At 54.0% G+C, this 16,710-nt stretch overlaps 1 protein-coding gene across 4 annotated transcripts in view; it reads left to right on the top strand.

Annotated features, from left to right (window-relative positions):
- Positions 1-555: 555 nt before the first annotated feature.
- PLIN3 (perilipin 3) overlaps positions 556-16,710 on the top strand; it is a 31,500-nt gene continuing 15,345 nt past the window's right edge. For 2 of the 4 annotated variants that reach the window (XM_045381274.2, XM_045381273.2), the window contains exons 1-5: positions 556-614; positions 6,383-6,465; positions 7,772-7,970; positions 8,127-8,209; positions 14,850-15,135. In XM_045381274.2, coding sequence (XP_045237209.1) covers positions 6,400-6,465; positions 7,772-7,970; positions 8,127-8,209; positions 14,850-15,135 — 634 coding nt within the window. In that variant the 5' untranslated portion in view covers positions 556-614; positions 6,383-6,399. Of the gene's footprint in view, positions 945-6,382; positions 6,466-7,771; positions 7,971-8,126; positions 8,210-14,849; positions 15,136-16,710 lie in introns of all 4 variants that reach the window. The other 2 variants (XM_074025437.1, XM_065535764.1) reach the window with 1 other exon arrangement.

Genomic DNA, 16,710 nt, shown 5'->3' with positions numbered 1-16,710 from the left:
TTGAACCCAGGAGGTGGAGGCTGCAGTGAGCCAAGGTCATGCCACTGCACTCCAGCCTTAATGACAGAGCGAGACTGCGTCTCGAAAAAAAAAAAGGGTGTGTATGTATATATATATAGCTGGGTTGCAGCCCATGGTGGAGGGCCTGGCGCCTGACGCGCTGGCGAAGGTCACCCTGCAACTCTCCTGGGGTTCTAGCAGCCTCAGTTTGGCCATAGGGGAAATGGGCGACCTAGGGAATCCCAGCACCCGTGCGGCGCCCCGATCGCACTCACCTCCCAGGGCCAACTTCATAGGGTCCCCAGCTGCGGAGCGGGGGGTCCCGTGACTGGGACAGGCGTGGTCCAGGAGTGCCCCCTCCCCTTCAGGGCGTGTAGTCCTTCGCGTACTTCTTAAGTGACTTGGCGAGGGGCGGGGCCTAGTGGAGGCGGGCTAGGGAGGAGAGGGGCGGGCCTGGCGCAGGCATTCCCTCAACCTGATTGGTTCTCTCGCCCGTCACTCCCTTGCGCCCCCAACCCACCGTGCAGTAAAAGCCAGCCCCGCCCCGGCCCTGACGGTTTCAAGGCTGGTCTGGAAGCCGCAGTTATTGTGCCTGGGACGTCCAGTTGACCGCGGTGAGTGGCGGGGGTCCCTCAGTTGAGCTGGGGGGCGGTGTCCACCGAGTCCTGGGGCACCCCAGGGGCGGAGGGGTCGGGGAGGGCCTTTCTCGGGGTGGGATTTGCTGGACTCTGCGGCCTGGGGAGGGGTCTTCAGCCCAGGCTGGTCACCCCTCCCCCCAGAAAAATCCAACGTCTGCAACGGAGCTTGAACTTTGAAACCCTCTTCTCACTTCCTGGGACTTTTGAGGGTCGAAAGATACTGAGGGAGGTGGGCTAAATACCGCCCCCGTCCGGTTTTCTCTAAATTGTGATCAGTTTGCTTGCTTTTGGAAACGCAATTTGCAGGTAAGTTTCCTCCTGCAGGCAGAAACTTCGCCCTCCCTTCCGGGGTCTTCAGAGACACCCCTCGCCACCGTAAAGCCGCCTCCCCTCCAGATGGTTTCGCCACGGGCGTTGGAAGGGGGGTTGCCCCGGCTCCTGGCGCCCCCAACTGCTTCTGGGGAGGTCTTGGGCGAATCCTGCCCGCTTCCCTCGGGTGGGCGTGGCGGCGAGATGGCTTGAAAGTAGGAAGGCCTACCCCTTAACTGCTTTGGGGTTCTTGTCCCGGCTGGGCCTAGCGGTGGGACCTGGGGCTCTTGGAATTTTTGAAGTCCAGTCTTAGCATGCCCTGAAGTTGCTGGATGACTGGGTCTGGCCTGAAACTCCCCTTCTGGAGCCAGCGGCAAGGCAGGTCACTGACCCCCAGGGGTTTCATAGGGCGTTGACATCTGCAGTGGCCACCCTTGCTTTAACCAGTTCCAGAAAGTCATGGTGGACAGAGGGGACGGGAGGAAGCTGCCTGAGTCCTAAGTGGGACTTGGGAATCTGTCGAGGCCAGGACTTTGATGCCTGCCTACCTGGCCGCCTGCCCAGGTGAGCTCAGGCTCCGAAGGAGGTGAGAAGAATAGATTTAGGCAGTGATCACTGGGAGGTAGGTATATCTTCTCACCTGACTTCCCAGTTGGGGGTTTTTTGTACCTAGCAGGAAGCTGGTTCCTGGCTGGCTGTACCCCTTTGTCCGTGGAAGCCAGAGTGCGGTGAGATGGTTTATGGAGCTCTTACTATGTGCCAGGCATGGAGCTGAGCTTCCCCGGAGCAGTGTCTCCTCCAGTCCACAGGGACTCCAGGCTCTTGTGAAACTTATACCCATTTCACAGATGTGGCAAGCAAGGCTCCTAGGGAATGCTGCCTGCCCAAACTCCTATTCCTAGTGAGTTGCCAAACTGGGATTAGAACCCACTCTGGACTGGGCACGATGACTCACGCCTGTAATCCCAGCACTTTGGGAGGCTGAGGTGGGCAGATCATTTGCGGTCAGGAGTTCGAGAACAGCCTGGTCAACATGGTGAAACCCCACCGCTACTAAAAATATGAAAATTAGCTGGACCTGGTGGCAGGCGCCTGTAATCCCAGATACTCTGGAGGCTGAGGCAGGAGAATCCCTTGAACCTGGGAGACGGAGGTTGCAGTGAGTTGAGATTGCGCCACTGCACTCCAGCCTGGGTGACAGAGCAAGACTCCATCTCAAAGAAAAAACAAAAACAAAAAGAGAACCCAATCTGGACTCCAGATCCAGTGCTCCCAAAACATCATTTTGCTGAGTTCTGCTTAGGGGACATCAAAGCAAGGCCACCAGGAGGCGGGGCCTCATTCCTCTGGAAAAGATGCTCAGAGTCAAGGCCACAGGTTCTTAGGCTCACACCAGAATTCCCCGGGAAAGCATCCCATAAGGCAGGCATGACCTTTAGCCACATATTTTTTTGAGATGGAGTCTTCCTCTGTCACCCATGCTGGAGTGCAGTGGTGTGGTCTTGCCTCGCTGCAACCTCTGCCTCCCAGGTTCAAGCAATTGTCCTGCCTCAGCCTCCGAAGTAGCTGGTACCTGCCAAGTAGCTGGTGCCTGCCACCATACCCGTGCCTAATTTTCGTAATTTTGTATGTAATTTTGTATATTTAGAGATGGGGTTTCACTATGTTGGCCAGGCTGGTCTCGAACTCCTGACCTAGTGATCCACTCGCCTCAGCCTCCCAAAGTGCTGGGATTACAGGCCTGTGCCCGACCCTTTATCCTCATATTACAGGTGAGATGACCGAGGCCAGAGAAGGGGAAGGTGACTTGCTCCAGGGAGCACAGCATAGGTGGAGCTGGGACTCCTGGCTTTCCCCTGAGAACCTCATCTGATGATGGTGTCCCTGCTTTATCTCACTTGTGCAGGAAAACGGGGTTGTGGCTTCATCCCACTTGCATAGACTCACCTGGGGAGCCCCGTCCTCCCCATACCCCTGACCTGGGCTTCATAGCTCTGCAGTGCAGGCAGGCATGTTATCTCACTTTCAAAAAAAAAGCCTGCATTTTGACTGGGTGCGGTGGCTCACGCCTGTAATTCTAGCAGTTTGGGAGGCCAAGGGGGGCAGATCCCTTGAGCTCAGGAGTTCAAGACCAACCTGGGCAATATGGCGAAACCCTATCTCTACTAAAAACAAAAAAACAAAAAAAAAACACGTCCGAGTGCGGTGGCTCACGCCTGTAATCCCAGCACTTTGGGAGGCTGAGGCGGGTGGATCACAAGGTCAGGCACTCAAGACCAGCCTGACCAACATAGTGAAACCCCATCTCTACTAAAACTACAAAAAATTAGCCGGACGCGGTGGTGCATGCCTGTAATCCCAGCTACTCGGGAGGCTGGGGCAGGAGAATCGCTTGAACCTGGGAGGTGGAGGTTGCAGTGAGCTGAAATCACGCCACTGCACTCCAGCCTGGGCGACAGAGCAAGACTCCCTGTCAAAAAAAAAAACCACACACACCCCCCCCCCCCAACACACACACACACAAATTAGCCAGGTGTGATAGTGCGTGCCTGTAGTCCCAGCTACTTACAAGATCAAGGTGGGAGAATCTCTTTGAGCGTAGGAGGCAGAGGTTGCAGTGAGCCAAGATCGCACCACTACACTGCAGCCTGGGCAACAGAGTGGAAATCCGTCTCGAAAAAGAAAAAAATAGTTTGCCCTATTTAACACATTTTATCCCTTGACTAGATCTTTGTCCATGTCATGTCAGTTACATTTAGTCTTTTGTCTTTTGTTTTCTTTCTTTCTTTTTTTTTTTTTTTTTTTTTTGAGATGGAGTCTTGCTCTGTCACCCAGGCTGGAGTGCACTGGTGAGATATCAGGTCACTGCAACCTCCACCTCCTGGGTTCAAGTGATTCTCCTGCCTCAGCCTCCTGAGTAGCTGGGATAACTAAACATGGAGGTGTGCACCACCACACCTGGCTAGTTTTTGTATTTTTAGTAGAGACAGGGTTTCGCCATGTTGGCCAGGCTGGTCTCCACCTCCTGACCTCAGGTGATCCTCCCGCCTCGGCCTCCCAAAGTGCTGGGATTACAGGTGTGAGCAACCACATTCAGCCCATGTCAGTTACATTTAAATCTCATTCTTTTTTTTTTTTTGAGACAGAGTCTCGCTCTTGTCACCCAGGCTGGAGCGCAGTGGTGCAATCTTGGCTCACTGCAACCTCCGCTTCCCAGATTCCAGCAATTCTTCTGCCTCAGCCTCCCGAGTAGCTGGGATTACAGGCATTCTCCACCACACCTGTCTAATTTTGTATTTTTAGTAGAGATGGGGTTTCTCCATGTTGGTCAGGCTGGTCTTGAACTCCTCACCTCAGGTGATCCACCTGCCTCAGCCTCCCAAAGTGCTGGGATTACAGGCGTGAGCCACCATGCCCGGCCTTTAAATCTCATTCTTTAGCCACTGCATTGGGATACACTTGTTTTTGTTTTTGGTTTTGGTTTTGTTTTTTGAGATGGAGTCTCACTCTGTTGTACAGGCCGGAGTGCAGTGGCACGATCTCAGCTCACTGCAATCTCCGCTTCCCAGGTTCAAGCAATTCTCCTAACTCACCCTCCTGAGTAGCTGGGAGTACGGGTGCCCACCACCATGCCTGGCTAATGTTTATATTTTTAGCAGAGATAGGGTTTCACCATGTTGGTCAGGCTGGTCTCGAACTCCTGACCTCAGGTGATCCGCCCGCCTCGGCCTCCGGAAGTGCCAGGATTCCAGGCGTGAGCCGCTGTGTCTGGCCACACTTGTTGTTGTCTTATTCCCCTTTCGCTCGGCATCCAGGTTGTTTCCAGTGTCATGTTGTGGCCAGTAAGTCCACACAGCTCTGCCCATGCGGAAACACAGGTGTGGGATCTTCCCCGAAGTGAGGTTTCTGGGTCAAGGGGAAGATGGCTCTTGGAACTTGACAGCTATTGGCAAATTGTCCTCTACAGAGGTTTTAGGTCATACCTGGCTTCCTGGAGAACAGGTGAGCCCTGGAAGGGACTGTTCCCAAGCCTTGCTTCCTGACGTGTATCCCAGGGACCAGCTGTATCAACACTGCCTGGGAGCCTTTTAGAAATGCAGGGTCAGGGCTGGGCGCAGTGGCTCAAGCCTATAATCCCAGCACTTTGGGAGGCCGAGACGGGTGAATCACGAGGTCGGGAGATCAAGACCATCCTGGATAACATGGTGAAACCCCGTCTCTACTAAAAAATACAAAAAATTGGGGCCGGGCGCAGTGGCTCAAGCCTGTAATCCCAGCACTTTGGGAGGCCGAGACGGGTGGATCACGAGGTCAGGAGATCGAGACCATCCTGGATAACATGGTGAAACCCCGTCTCTACTAAGAAATACAAAAAACTAGCCGGGCGAGGTGGCGGGCGCCTGTAGTCCCAGCTACTCGGGAGGCTGAGGCCGGAGAATGGCGTTAACCCGGGAGGCGGAGCTTGCAGTGAGCTGAGATCTGGCCACTGCACTCCAGCCTGGGCTACAGAGCGAGACTCCGTCTCAAAAAAAAAAAAAAAATACAAAAAATTGGCCAGGTGTGGTGACACGCGCCTGTAGTCCCAGCTACTCAGGAGGCTGAGACAGGGGAATTGCTTGAACCTGGGAGGTGGAGGTTGCAGTGAGCCGGGATCGTGCTACTGCACTGCAGCTTGGTAACAGAGCAAGACTCTGTCTCAGAAAAAAAAAAAAAAAAAGGATACCATCTCTACCCAAAAAGAAAAAATTAACTAGGTGTGGTGGTGTGTGCCTATAGTCCTAGTTACTTGGGAGGCTGAGGCAGGAGGTTCCCTTAAGGCCAGGAGTTGGAGGCTGCAGTGAGCTGTGATTGCACCACCGTACTCCAGCCTGGGTGACAGAGCAAGATCCTGTCTTTAACAAAAAAAAAAGAAAGGGTCGGGTGTGGTGGCTCACACCTGTAATCCCAGCACTTTGGGAGGTCAAGGTGGGTGGAACACGAGGTCAGGAGTTCGAGACCAGCCAGGCCAATATGATGAAACCCCGTCTCTACTAAAAGTACAAAAATTAGCTGGGCATGGTGGTGGGTGCCTGTAGTCCCAGCTACTCAGGAGGCTGAGGCAGGAGAATCGCTTGAAACCGGGAGGCGGAGGTTGCAGTGAGCCCAGATTGCCCCACTGCACTCCACCACGGGCAACAGAGTGAGACTGTCTCCAAAGAAAAGAAAGAAAGAAAAAAGAAATGGGGGGCCAGGTGAGCCCCATCCCGAAGCTTTAGAATCAGCACTTGCTGTTGAACAAAGTCCAGAGGTCACTCTTGTGCCTGCTAAGGACTGAAAGGCATGGCTGTAAGTCATGGGCAGGTATGAACCCTGTCTTCCAGCTGCAGCGTGGGCCTGGACTTTTTCTTGGAAGGTGGGGCCAAGCAGGCTGTACCTGACTGTTCCTCTCTCCACAGTGTCTGTTGCAGAGACCATGTCTGCCAACGGGGCAGAGGCTGATGGCAGCACCCAGGTGACAGCGGAAGAACCGGTACAGCAGGTGAGGAAGGGCCAGGACCAGGGACTGCCCCGACCCTGTGATTCCTGTGCAACGAGGCTTCCCACACCAGGGTGCCCTGGCAGGGAGCCAGGGATATGCCGGCAGCCCACGGAGCCAGAGAGGTTTATTCCTCGGTGGGGTACAGACCACTCACTGGTGTCCCCAGTTGGGAGCAGGGGAATCTCAAAGGCCCTTGGAGGGCCTGAGGGGTCAGGGTTCTGTCTGAAACTACCTGCCCTCCACAACCGCTAAGCCCAATCTTCCTCACCTCTGCAGTCTCTCTCAGGGACCTCCTAGGAAGCCAGTTTCTATTCCAGATCTCTCATCCATAGGTTATTTTATTTTACATACATATTTTTTGAGATGGAGTCTTGCTCTGTCACCCAGCCTGGAGTGCAGTGGTGACATTTTGGCTCACTACAACCTCTGCCTCCCAAATTCAAGTGATTCTCCTGCCTCAGCCTCCCGAGTAGCTGGGGTAACAGGCGTGCGCCACCGCGCCCGGCGAATTTTTGTATTTTTAATAGAGACGGAGTTTCACCATATTGGCCAGGCTAGTCTCGAACTCCTGACCCGAAGTGACCAGCCCGCCTCGATCTCCCAAAGTGCTTGGGTTACAGGCGTGAGCCGCTGCACCTGGCCCCAAAGATAATTAAAATTAAAAAATCAAGTGGTACGCTGGATGTGACCCATGGGCTATAGTCTGCAGCCCCCAGTTTAGACCCTAACTGCCATGAGAATGGGACTCTTGTCCCTTATCACCACCTGGCACATCGCTGGAATAAAGTGCAGGCTCATGTAACTAGGCTGTGTTAAAGGAAGCACGCGGGCCGGGCGCAGTGGCTCACGCCTGTCATCCCAACACTTTGGGAGGCTGAGGTGGGCGAATCATGAGGTCAGGAGTTCAAGACCAGCCTGGCCAACATGGTGAAACCCCGTCTCTACTAAAAATACAAAAACAATTAGCTGGGCATGGTGGCGCCTGTCATCCCAGCTACTCAGAAGGACGAGGCAGGAGAATCGCTTGAACCCAGGAGGTGGAGGTTGCAGCGAGCCGAGGTCACGCCAGTGCACTCCAGCCCTGGTGACAGTGCAAGACTCCGTTTCAAAAAAAAAATAAATAAAAGGAAGCATGTGGCGAAACCCCAAGGTTCTTGACTTGTGCAACCACCTGGATGCAAAGTGTGGGTAAACTGAGCCGTTTCACTGGCCAGGAGTGAGAGCAAAACTGCAGGGCACCCTGAGTTTCTGGCTGAGCCCCCCGTCCTCCCCCGCCCAGTTTGCCTGAGCCACTTCTCTCTCATAGCCCAGTGTGGTGGACCGCGTGGCCAGCATGCCTCTCATCAGCTCCACCTGCGACATGGTGTCCGCAGCCTATGCCTCCACCAAGGAGAGCTACCCGCACGTCAAGACCGTCTGCGACGCGGCAGAGAAGGGAGTGAGGACCCTCACGGCGGCCGCTGTCAGCGGGGCTCAGCCAATCCTCTCCAAGCTGGAGCCCCAGAGTGGGTGAAGTCCCAGAGGGCCCTGAATCCCCCTCCTGGCACTTTCCCTGGGTGGGGAGTAGGGGGGTCTACCCAGCTCTTGGTGCCATCCCCCGAACAATTACGAGGTGACCTTCCACCAGTCACATTTGCGTCTTACTTAATTTCTTTCGGCAGTTGCATCAGCCAGCGAGTACGCCCACAGGGGGCTGGACAAGTTGGAGGAGAACCTCCCCATCCTGCAGCAGCCCACGGAGAAGGTAACGATGTCCGCCCTCGGGGGCTCTGCCGAGACAGGGACCTACCTGGGTATGGAGTGCGCTGGTCCCAGCTTAACTAGACAGGCTTGATGGCATCCTCCCTGCTCCTTCTCCTGTCGGTTCCCATCCCCACCCCGAATGCACTCCCCACACGGCAGCTGGAGGGATCATTGCAAAGCCAGCCAGATTACAGGTGCCCGCCACCACACCCGGCTAGTTTTTGTATTTTTAATAGAGATGGAGTTTCACCATGTTGGCCAGGCTGGTCTCGAACTCCTGACCTCAGGTGATCCACCCACCTCGGCGTCCCAAAGTGCTGGGATCACAGGAATGAGCCACAGTGCCCAGCCTACTTGTTTTTATAATAAAGCTTTATTGGCACACAGCCATGACCATTTATTTACATATTGTCTACGACTGCTTTCACCCTACAATGGCAAGGTTGAGTAGTTGCGACAGAGACTGTGACCCACAGTACTGAAAATCTTAGTTATGTGGCCCTTTACCCAGAATGTTGACATCCCTATAACTGTTTTATTAGTCAGAAAAGCTTGGAGGCAGGAAAGTCAAAACATCAAAACACCATGTTCCTGGCCGGGTGCGGTGGCTCATGCCCGTAATCCCAGCAGTTTGGGAGGCCAAGGCGGGCGGATCACCTGAAGTTGGGAGTTCGAGACCAGCCTGACCAACATGGAGAAACCCTATCCCTACTAAAAATACAAAATTAGCCAGGCGTGGTGGCGGGTGCCTGTAATCCCAGCTACTTGGGAGGCCGAGGCAGGAGAATCGCTTGAACCCGGGAGGCAGAGGTTGCGGTGATCTGAGATCACGCCATTGCACTCTAGCCTGGGCAACGAGAGTGAAACTCTGTCTCAAAGAAAACAAAAACAAAACACCTTGCTCTGGCCAGGCGCGGTGGCTCACGCCTGTAATCCCAGTACTTTGGGAGGCCAAGGTGGGCAGATCACAAGGTCAGGAGATCGAGACCATCCTGGCAAACACGGTGAAGCCCCATCTCTACTAAAACTTCAAAAAAAAAAAGAAAAATTAGCTTGGCGTGGTGGCGTGCACCTGTAGTCCCAGTTACTTGGGAGGCTAAGGCAGGAGAATCACTTGAACCCGGGAGACAGAGGTTGCAGAGATCCCAAACTGCACCACTACACTCCAGCCTGGGTGACAGAGCGAGACTCTGTCTCAAAAAAAAATAAAACAAACAAAAACACCATGTTCTAAATTGTGTCCTGCCCCTCAGCAGCTGAGTGGTCACACAAGTTACTTTGCCTCTGTGGGCCTCACTGTCTTTCTTTTTTTTTTTTTTTTTTTTTTTGAGATGGAATTTTGCTCTTGTTGCCCAGGCTGGAGTGCACTGGTACAGTCTCAGCTCACTGCAACCTCTGCCTCCTGGGTTCAAGCGATTCTCCTGCCTCAGCCTCCCAAGTAACTGGGACTACAGGTGCACGCCACCACACCTGGCCAATTTTTGTATTTTTAGTAGAGATGGGGTTTCACCATGTTGGTCAGGCTGGTCTTGAACTCCTGACCTCAGGTGATCCACCTACCTTGGCCTCCCAAAGTCTTAAGATTACAGACATGAGCCACAACACCCAGCCTGGGCCCTACTTTTCCACAGAATGGCGATGCTGACCTGGGGTTAACACCTGAAGGCCTAGAACTGCACATGGCTTTTATCAAATGTTGGCTCTTAACATTTAAAATAAAATAAATTTTTTTTTTGTGACAGGTTCTCGCTCTGTCACCCAGGGTGGAATGCAGCCTTGAACTCCTGAGCTCAAGCAATCCTCCCATCTCAGCCTCCCAAGTAGCTGGGACCACAGGCACACATCACCATGCCTGGCTATGTTTAATTTTTTGTAGATGTGTGTTTTCACCATGTTGCCCAGGCTGTTCTCAAACTCCTGTTCTCAACAGATCCTCCCGCCTCAGCCTCCTGAGTAGCTGGGACTATAGGTGCATCCACCACGCCTGGCTAATTTTTGTACTTTTTGTCAAGACGGAGTCTCGCCATATTGCCCAGGCTGGTCTCCAACTCTTGGGCTCAAGCAATCCTCCCGCCTCAGCCCCACAAAGTGCTAGAATTATAGGAGTGCGCCACTGTCCCTACCTCAGTTTCCCTTAATCACCGCTTTTTAAAGACTCTGTCTCCAAATACAGTCACATTCTTACCCCTGGGGATCAGGATTTCAGCATATGAATTTGGGGTTGAGGGGGCCGGGCCATAATTTGACCTATAATAGCCTGGGATGAAGAAATGAGGCACAGACCAGGCGCGGTGGTTCACGCCTTAATCCCAGCCCTTTGGGAGGCCGAAGTGGGCAGGTCACTTGAGGTCAGGAGTTCGAGACCAACCTGGCCAACACAGCAAAACCCCGTGTCTACTAAAAATACAAAACTTAGCCAGGTGTGGTGGTGAGTGCTTATAATCCCAGCTACTCCGGAGGCTGAAGCAGGAGAATCACTTGAACCCGGGAGGCAGAGGTTGCAGTGAGCCGATATCGCGCCACCGTGCTCCAGCCTGGGCAACAGAGCAAGGCTGTGTCTCAAAAAAAAAAACAAAAACAAAACACCCTCCTTCAGATAAGTGTGAAGCTTAATCGGTTATTGTTTGTGTCCCTAGGGCACAGGCCGCCTGCTTTGTGTCTGTGTCCAGTGCTCAGCGGGCAGCCTGGCACAGGGTAGATGCTTATTTTTTTTAGTGTTTTGAAATGGAGTTTCACTCTTGTTGCCCAGGCTGGAGTGCAATGGTGCGATCTCAGCTCACTGCAACCTCTGCCTCCCGGGTTCAAGCGATTCTCCTGCCTCAGCCCTCCCGAGTAGCTGGGATTACAGACATGCACCACCACGCCTGGGTAATTTTGTATTTTTAGTACAGACGGGGTTTCTCCATGTTGGTCAGGCTGGTCTCGAACTCTCGACCTCAGGTGATCCGGCTGCCTCTGCCTCCCAAGGTGCTGGGATTACAGGGGTGAGCCACCACCCCAGCAGGTAGATGCTTATTAAGTATTCAGGGGCTCCATGTCCGCTTCGGCCCAGTGGTTACAGAAGGGCCACCCTCAGGCACCACCTGCTTGCGTCTGGGTCTCTAGCATCAGAAATAGGTGCTCCCTGGGTTGGAGGCAGGACAAGCCAGCCCACATCCCAGCATCCTTGGACTTTCCCTGAGACCGCCTACAGGGACAGGCAGCTCATTCATCCCCTCAATATTGAGTGCCTACTGTATGCCGGGGGGCTCTGCTGTCCCATCATGGTCACACTTCTTTCCTCCCATTTATGCAGAAATGACCTTAGCTGGGAAACAGCAGAGCGGGTGTCAACTTGCACCCTTTTTTTTTTTTTTTTTTTTTGAGACAAGGTCTTGCTCTGTTGCCCAGGCTAGAGTGCAGTGGCATGATCTCGGCTCACTACAGCCTCGACCTCCTAGACTTCGGCAATCCTCCCAGCTCTCAGCTTCCTGAGAAGCTGGGACTACAGGTGTGCACCACCAGACCCGGCTAATTTTTTAGTTTTTTTGTAGGGGTGGGGCTTTGCTGTATTGCCCAGGCTGGTCTCTCTAACTCCTGGGCTAGCCGGGCACGGTGGCTCATCCTCTAATCGCAGCACTTTGGGAGGCTGAGGCGGGTGGATCACGAGATCAGGACAACAGAGCGAGACTCCGTCTCAGAAACAAAACAAAAAACAAACTCCTGGGCTCAAGCAATCCTCCCGCCTGCCTTGGCTTCCCAAAGTGCTGCAGTTACAGTTGTGAGCCACTGTGCCCAGCCATGCCTGCAGCTTATCAGCAAAGGCCAATAGTGGGCTTGGCTGAGGGGGATGGAAACTGCCGAGCTCACAGGAAGATGGCGAAATGTCAGCCAGGAGCCCCCATCGTAGGGCCAAACCCTTGCATTCCCTTTCTCTCCCACTGATACCGTGGGAGGCCAACGGTCCTTGTGTTTACAGAAGGGATAAGCTCAGGGTGAATTCTTCAAGGTCGTTGAACGGAGCAGCAGCTGGGAGCTTTTTTCTTTTTCTTTTTTTTTTTTTGAGATGGAGTCTCGCTCTGTTGCCCAGGCTGGAATGCAGTGGCGTGATCTCAGCCCACTGGAAACTCTGCCTCCTGGGTTCAAGTGATCTTCCTGCCTCAGCCTCCCGAGTAGCTGGGATTACAGGTGCCCGCCACCATGCCCAGCAAATTTTTGTATTTTTAGTAGACGGGGGTTTCTCCATGTTGGCCAGTCTGGTCTCGAACTCCTGACCTCAGGTGATCCAGCTGCCTCAGCCTCCCAAAGTGCTGGGATTATAGCGTGAGTCACCGTGCCTGGCCAATTTTTGTATGCTTTGTAGAGGTGAGGTCTTACTGTGTTGCCCAGGCTGGTCTCACACTTCTGGGCCCAAGCGATCCTCCCACCTCAGCCTCCCAAAGTGCTGGGATTGACAGGTGCGAGCCACCATGCCTGGCCTGCTGTGAGCTCTTGACTTTTTGAGAGACGCAATATATCCTCTCAATTCTGGGCCCTGTGAGTTTTTTCCCCCTTTGCAAAGAGGTGACTTTCCCCACGTTCTGGGGAATGGTGGTGTTGTCAGAGCTAGATTTTAATCTGGGCCAGTGTGAGAACGTGCATGTTCAGTGAGTGTAGTGCTGCTGTTAAAACCTGACTCTCGGGGGTGGTGGCTCAAACGCCTATAATCCCAGCACTTTGGGAGGCTGAGGCGGGCAGATCACGAGCTCAGGACATCGAGACCATTCTGGCTAACACAGTGAACCCTGTTTCTACTAAAAATACAAAAAATTAGCCAGGCGTGGTGGTGGGCGCCTGTAGTCCCAGCTGCTGGGGCGGCTGAGGCAGGAGAATCGCTTGAACCCGGGAGGTGGAGGTTGCGGTGAGCCGAGATCGCGCCATTGCACTCCAGCCTGGGCGACGAGAGCAAAAACTCTGTCAAAAAAAAAAAAAAAAAGTCGGGCATGGTGGCTTACGCTGGCTCACATCCCAGCACTTTGGGAGACCAAGGTGGGCGGATCACGAGGTCAGGAGATCGAGACCATCCTGGCTAACACGGTGAAACCCCATCTCCACTAAAAATACAAAAAATTAGTTGGGTGTGGTGGCGAGTGCCTGTAGTCCCGGCTACTCGGGAGGCTGAGGCAGGAGAATGGTGTGAATCACTGGGAGGCAGAACTTGCAGTGAGCCAAGATCGCGCCACTGCACTCCAGCCTGGGCGACAGAGAGAGACTCCATCTCAAAAAACAAAACAGGCCAGGCGCGGTGGCTCAAGCCTGTAATCCCAGCACTTTGGGAGGCCAACACGGGCGGATCACGAGGTCAGGAGATCGAGACCATCCTGGCTAACCCAGTGAAACCCCGTCTCTACTAAAAAATACAAAAAACTAGCCGGGCGAGGTGGCAAGCGCCTGTAGTCCCAGTTACTCGGGAGTCTGAGGCAGGAGAATGGCGTAAACCCGGGAGGCAGAGCTTGCAGTGAGCTGAGATCCGGTCACTACGCTCCAGCCTGGGCTACAGAGCGAGACTCCATCTCAAAAAAAAACAAAAAAAACAAAAAACAAAAACAGGCAGGGTGCAGTGGCTCATGCCTGTAATCCCAGCACTTTGGGAGGCTGAGGCAGGCAGATCACCTGAGGTCAGGAGTTCGAGACCAGCCTGACCAACATGGTGAAACCCCATCTCTACTAAAAATACAAAATTAGCTGGGCGTGGGTGCATACCTGTAATCCCAGCTACTCGGGAGACTGAGGCAGGAGAATCACTTGAACCCGGGAGGCGGAGGTTGTAGTGAGCTGAGATCATGCCATTGCACTCCAGCCTGGGCAACAAGAGTGAGACTCCATCTCAACAACAACAACAACAAAAGAAACAAACAACATGATATTAGCCAGGCGTAGTGGCAGATGCCTGTAATCCCAGCTACTTGGGAGGCTGAGGCAGGAGAACTGCTTGAACCCAGGAGACAGAGGTTGCAGTGATCTGAGATGGTGTCACTGCACTCCAGCCTGGGCAACAGGGCAAGACCCTGTCTCTAAAGAAGGAAGGGAAGGGAAGGGATGGGAAGAAGGAAGGGAAGGGAAGAGGAAGAAAAGAAGGAAGGAAAGGGAAGGAAAGAAACGAGGCACAGAGAGGTAGAGTGACTTGCCTGAAGCCACACATCGGAGAAGCAGCAAGCTAGGGACGGAGCCTAGGTAGTCTGGCTGCAGAGTATGAGATCATGCCCATGACTCCAGACTCGGGGTCACCCGGTGGATGGCACTGCCTGCCTCCGTCTCCCTGGAAGTTGGGGTGCAGGAGAGGGGTGCCCAGGTACAGAGGGAAGGCGGAGATGCTGGGGTCACCCGATGGATGGCTCTCCCTGCCTCAGTCTTCCTGTAAGTTGGGGTGCAGGAGAGGGGTTCCCAGGTATGGAGGGAAGGCGGAAATGCTGGGGTCCCCCGGGGATGGCATTCCCCGCCTCCGTCTCCCTGGAAGTTCAGGTGCAGGGGAGGGGTGCCCAGGTATGGAGGGAAGGCAGCGATGCTGGGGTCACCTGGGGGATGGCGCTCCCCGCCTCCGTCTCCCTGGAAGTTGGGGTGTAGGGGAGGGGTGCCCAGGTATGGAGGGAAGGCAGAGATGCTGATGCTGTTGCCTCTCCTAGGTCCTGGCGGACACCAAGGAGCTTGTGTCGTCCAAGGTGTCAGGGGCCCGAGAGATGGTGTCTAGCGCCAAGGACACGGTGGCCACACGAGTATCGGAGGCGGTGGACGCGACCCGCGGTGCTGTGCAGAGTGGCGTGGACAAGACGAAGTCTGCAGTGACTGGCGGGGTCCAGTCCGTCATGGGCTCCCGCGTGGGCCAGATGGTGCTGAGTGGGGTCGACACGGTGCTGGGGAAGTCGGAGGAGTGGGTGGACAACCACCTGCCCCTTACAGACGCCGAGCTGGGTGAGTGTGGCCAGTCGGCTGCTCTGAGACCCCTCCCTGGGCCCCCTAACCGGAAGCCGCTGTTGGCCTCGTGGGGTCTGTCCCTCACTGCCGCCTTGTCCCTGCCACCTCTTCCCAGCATCTTGGAATCTCATCACCAACGCAGTCCTCCTCTCTGTCCTGCTCACCAGCTCCCGCCCTCACCCTCCACAGTCTCCTCCCCACAGCAGCCACCAGAGGGCGTCTGTGAGCATCTGAATCATAGCCCATCCCTCCTCTGCCCACAGCCCTCCATGGACCCTACCTCCCTTGGGGTCAAGGCCCAAGTCCTCGTCACAGCCAGCCCACAAGGTCCTGCACAACCTTCCCTGTCCTCTCCCCGCCCTCCTCCTCTTCCCCCTTCGCTCACTCTGTTCCTGCATAAATATGTGACTAAACTTGAGATCTCACTGAACCCTGGTGTTCCTGCCAGGCCAGAAATCCCACGTCAGTCATCTCGGTCATATACTTGCACTCCCTGCACTGTTTACTTGATATCCTTCTTTCTTTATTATTTATTTATTTAGAGACAGAGCCTCACTCTGTCACCTAGGCTGGAGTGCAATGGCATGATCTTAGCTCACTGCAACCTCCGCCTCCTGGGTTCAAGTGAGTTTCCTGCCTCATCCACCTGAGTAGCGGGGATTACAGGTGCCCGCCACCACGCTTGGCTAATTTTTTGTATTTTTTTAAAATTTATTTTTATTTTATTTTTATTTTTATTTATTTATTTTTTTTGAGATGGAGTCTCTCTCTGTTGCCTAGGCTGAAGTGCAGTGGCACAGTCTCGGCTCACTGCAAGCTCCGCCTCCTGGGTTCACGCCATTCTCCTGCCTCAGCCTCCTGAGTAGCTGGGACTACAGGAGCCCGCCACCATGCCCGGCTAATTTTTTGTATTTTTAGTAGAGACGGGAGACAGGGTTTCACTGTGTTAGCCAGGATGGTCTCGATCTCCTGACTTCGTGATCTGCCCATCTCAGCCCCCCAAAGTGTTGGGATTACAAGCGTGAGCCACCGTGCCTGGCTAATTTTTTGTATTTTTAGTAGAGATGGGATTTCACTATGTTGGCCAGGCTGGTCTCGAACTCCTGACCTCGTGATCCACCCACCTCGGCCTTCCAAAGTGCTGGGATTACAGGCATGAGCCACCGTACCCAACCCTTTTTTATTTGTTCGTTTTAGAAATAGAGTCTCACTCTGTTGCCCAGTCTGGAGTGCAATGGTGCGATCATAGCTCAATGCAGCCTCAAACTCCTGGGTTCAGGCGAGCCTCCCACCTCAGCCTCCTGAGTAGCTGGGACTACAAGCACACAACATCATGCCCAACTAATTTTTGTTTATTTAATTTTTTGTAACGACGGAGTCTCCCTCTGTCATCCCGGCTGATCTGGAACTCCTCAGTTGGAGTGATCCTACTGCCTTAGCACCCCAAAGTGCCGGGATTGGGATTTTTGCAAATAAGAAGCTTAGGATAGGCCGGGCGCGGTGGCTCAAGCCTGTAATCCCAGCACTTTGGGAGGCCGAGACGGGCGGATCACAAGGTCAGGAGATCGAGAC

The sequence above is a fragment of the Macaca fascicularis genome, chromosome 19 (assembly GCF_037993035.2).
Source record: "Macaca fascicularis isolate 582-1 chromosome 19, T2T-MFA8v1.1".
NCBI lineage: Eukaryota > Metazoa > Chordata > Mammalia > Primates > Cercopithecidae > Macaca > Macaca fascicularis.
Note: the sequence above shows the minus strand (reverse complement) of the source record. Positions and strands in the feature narration are given on the sequence as shown.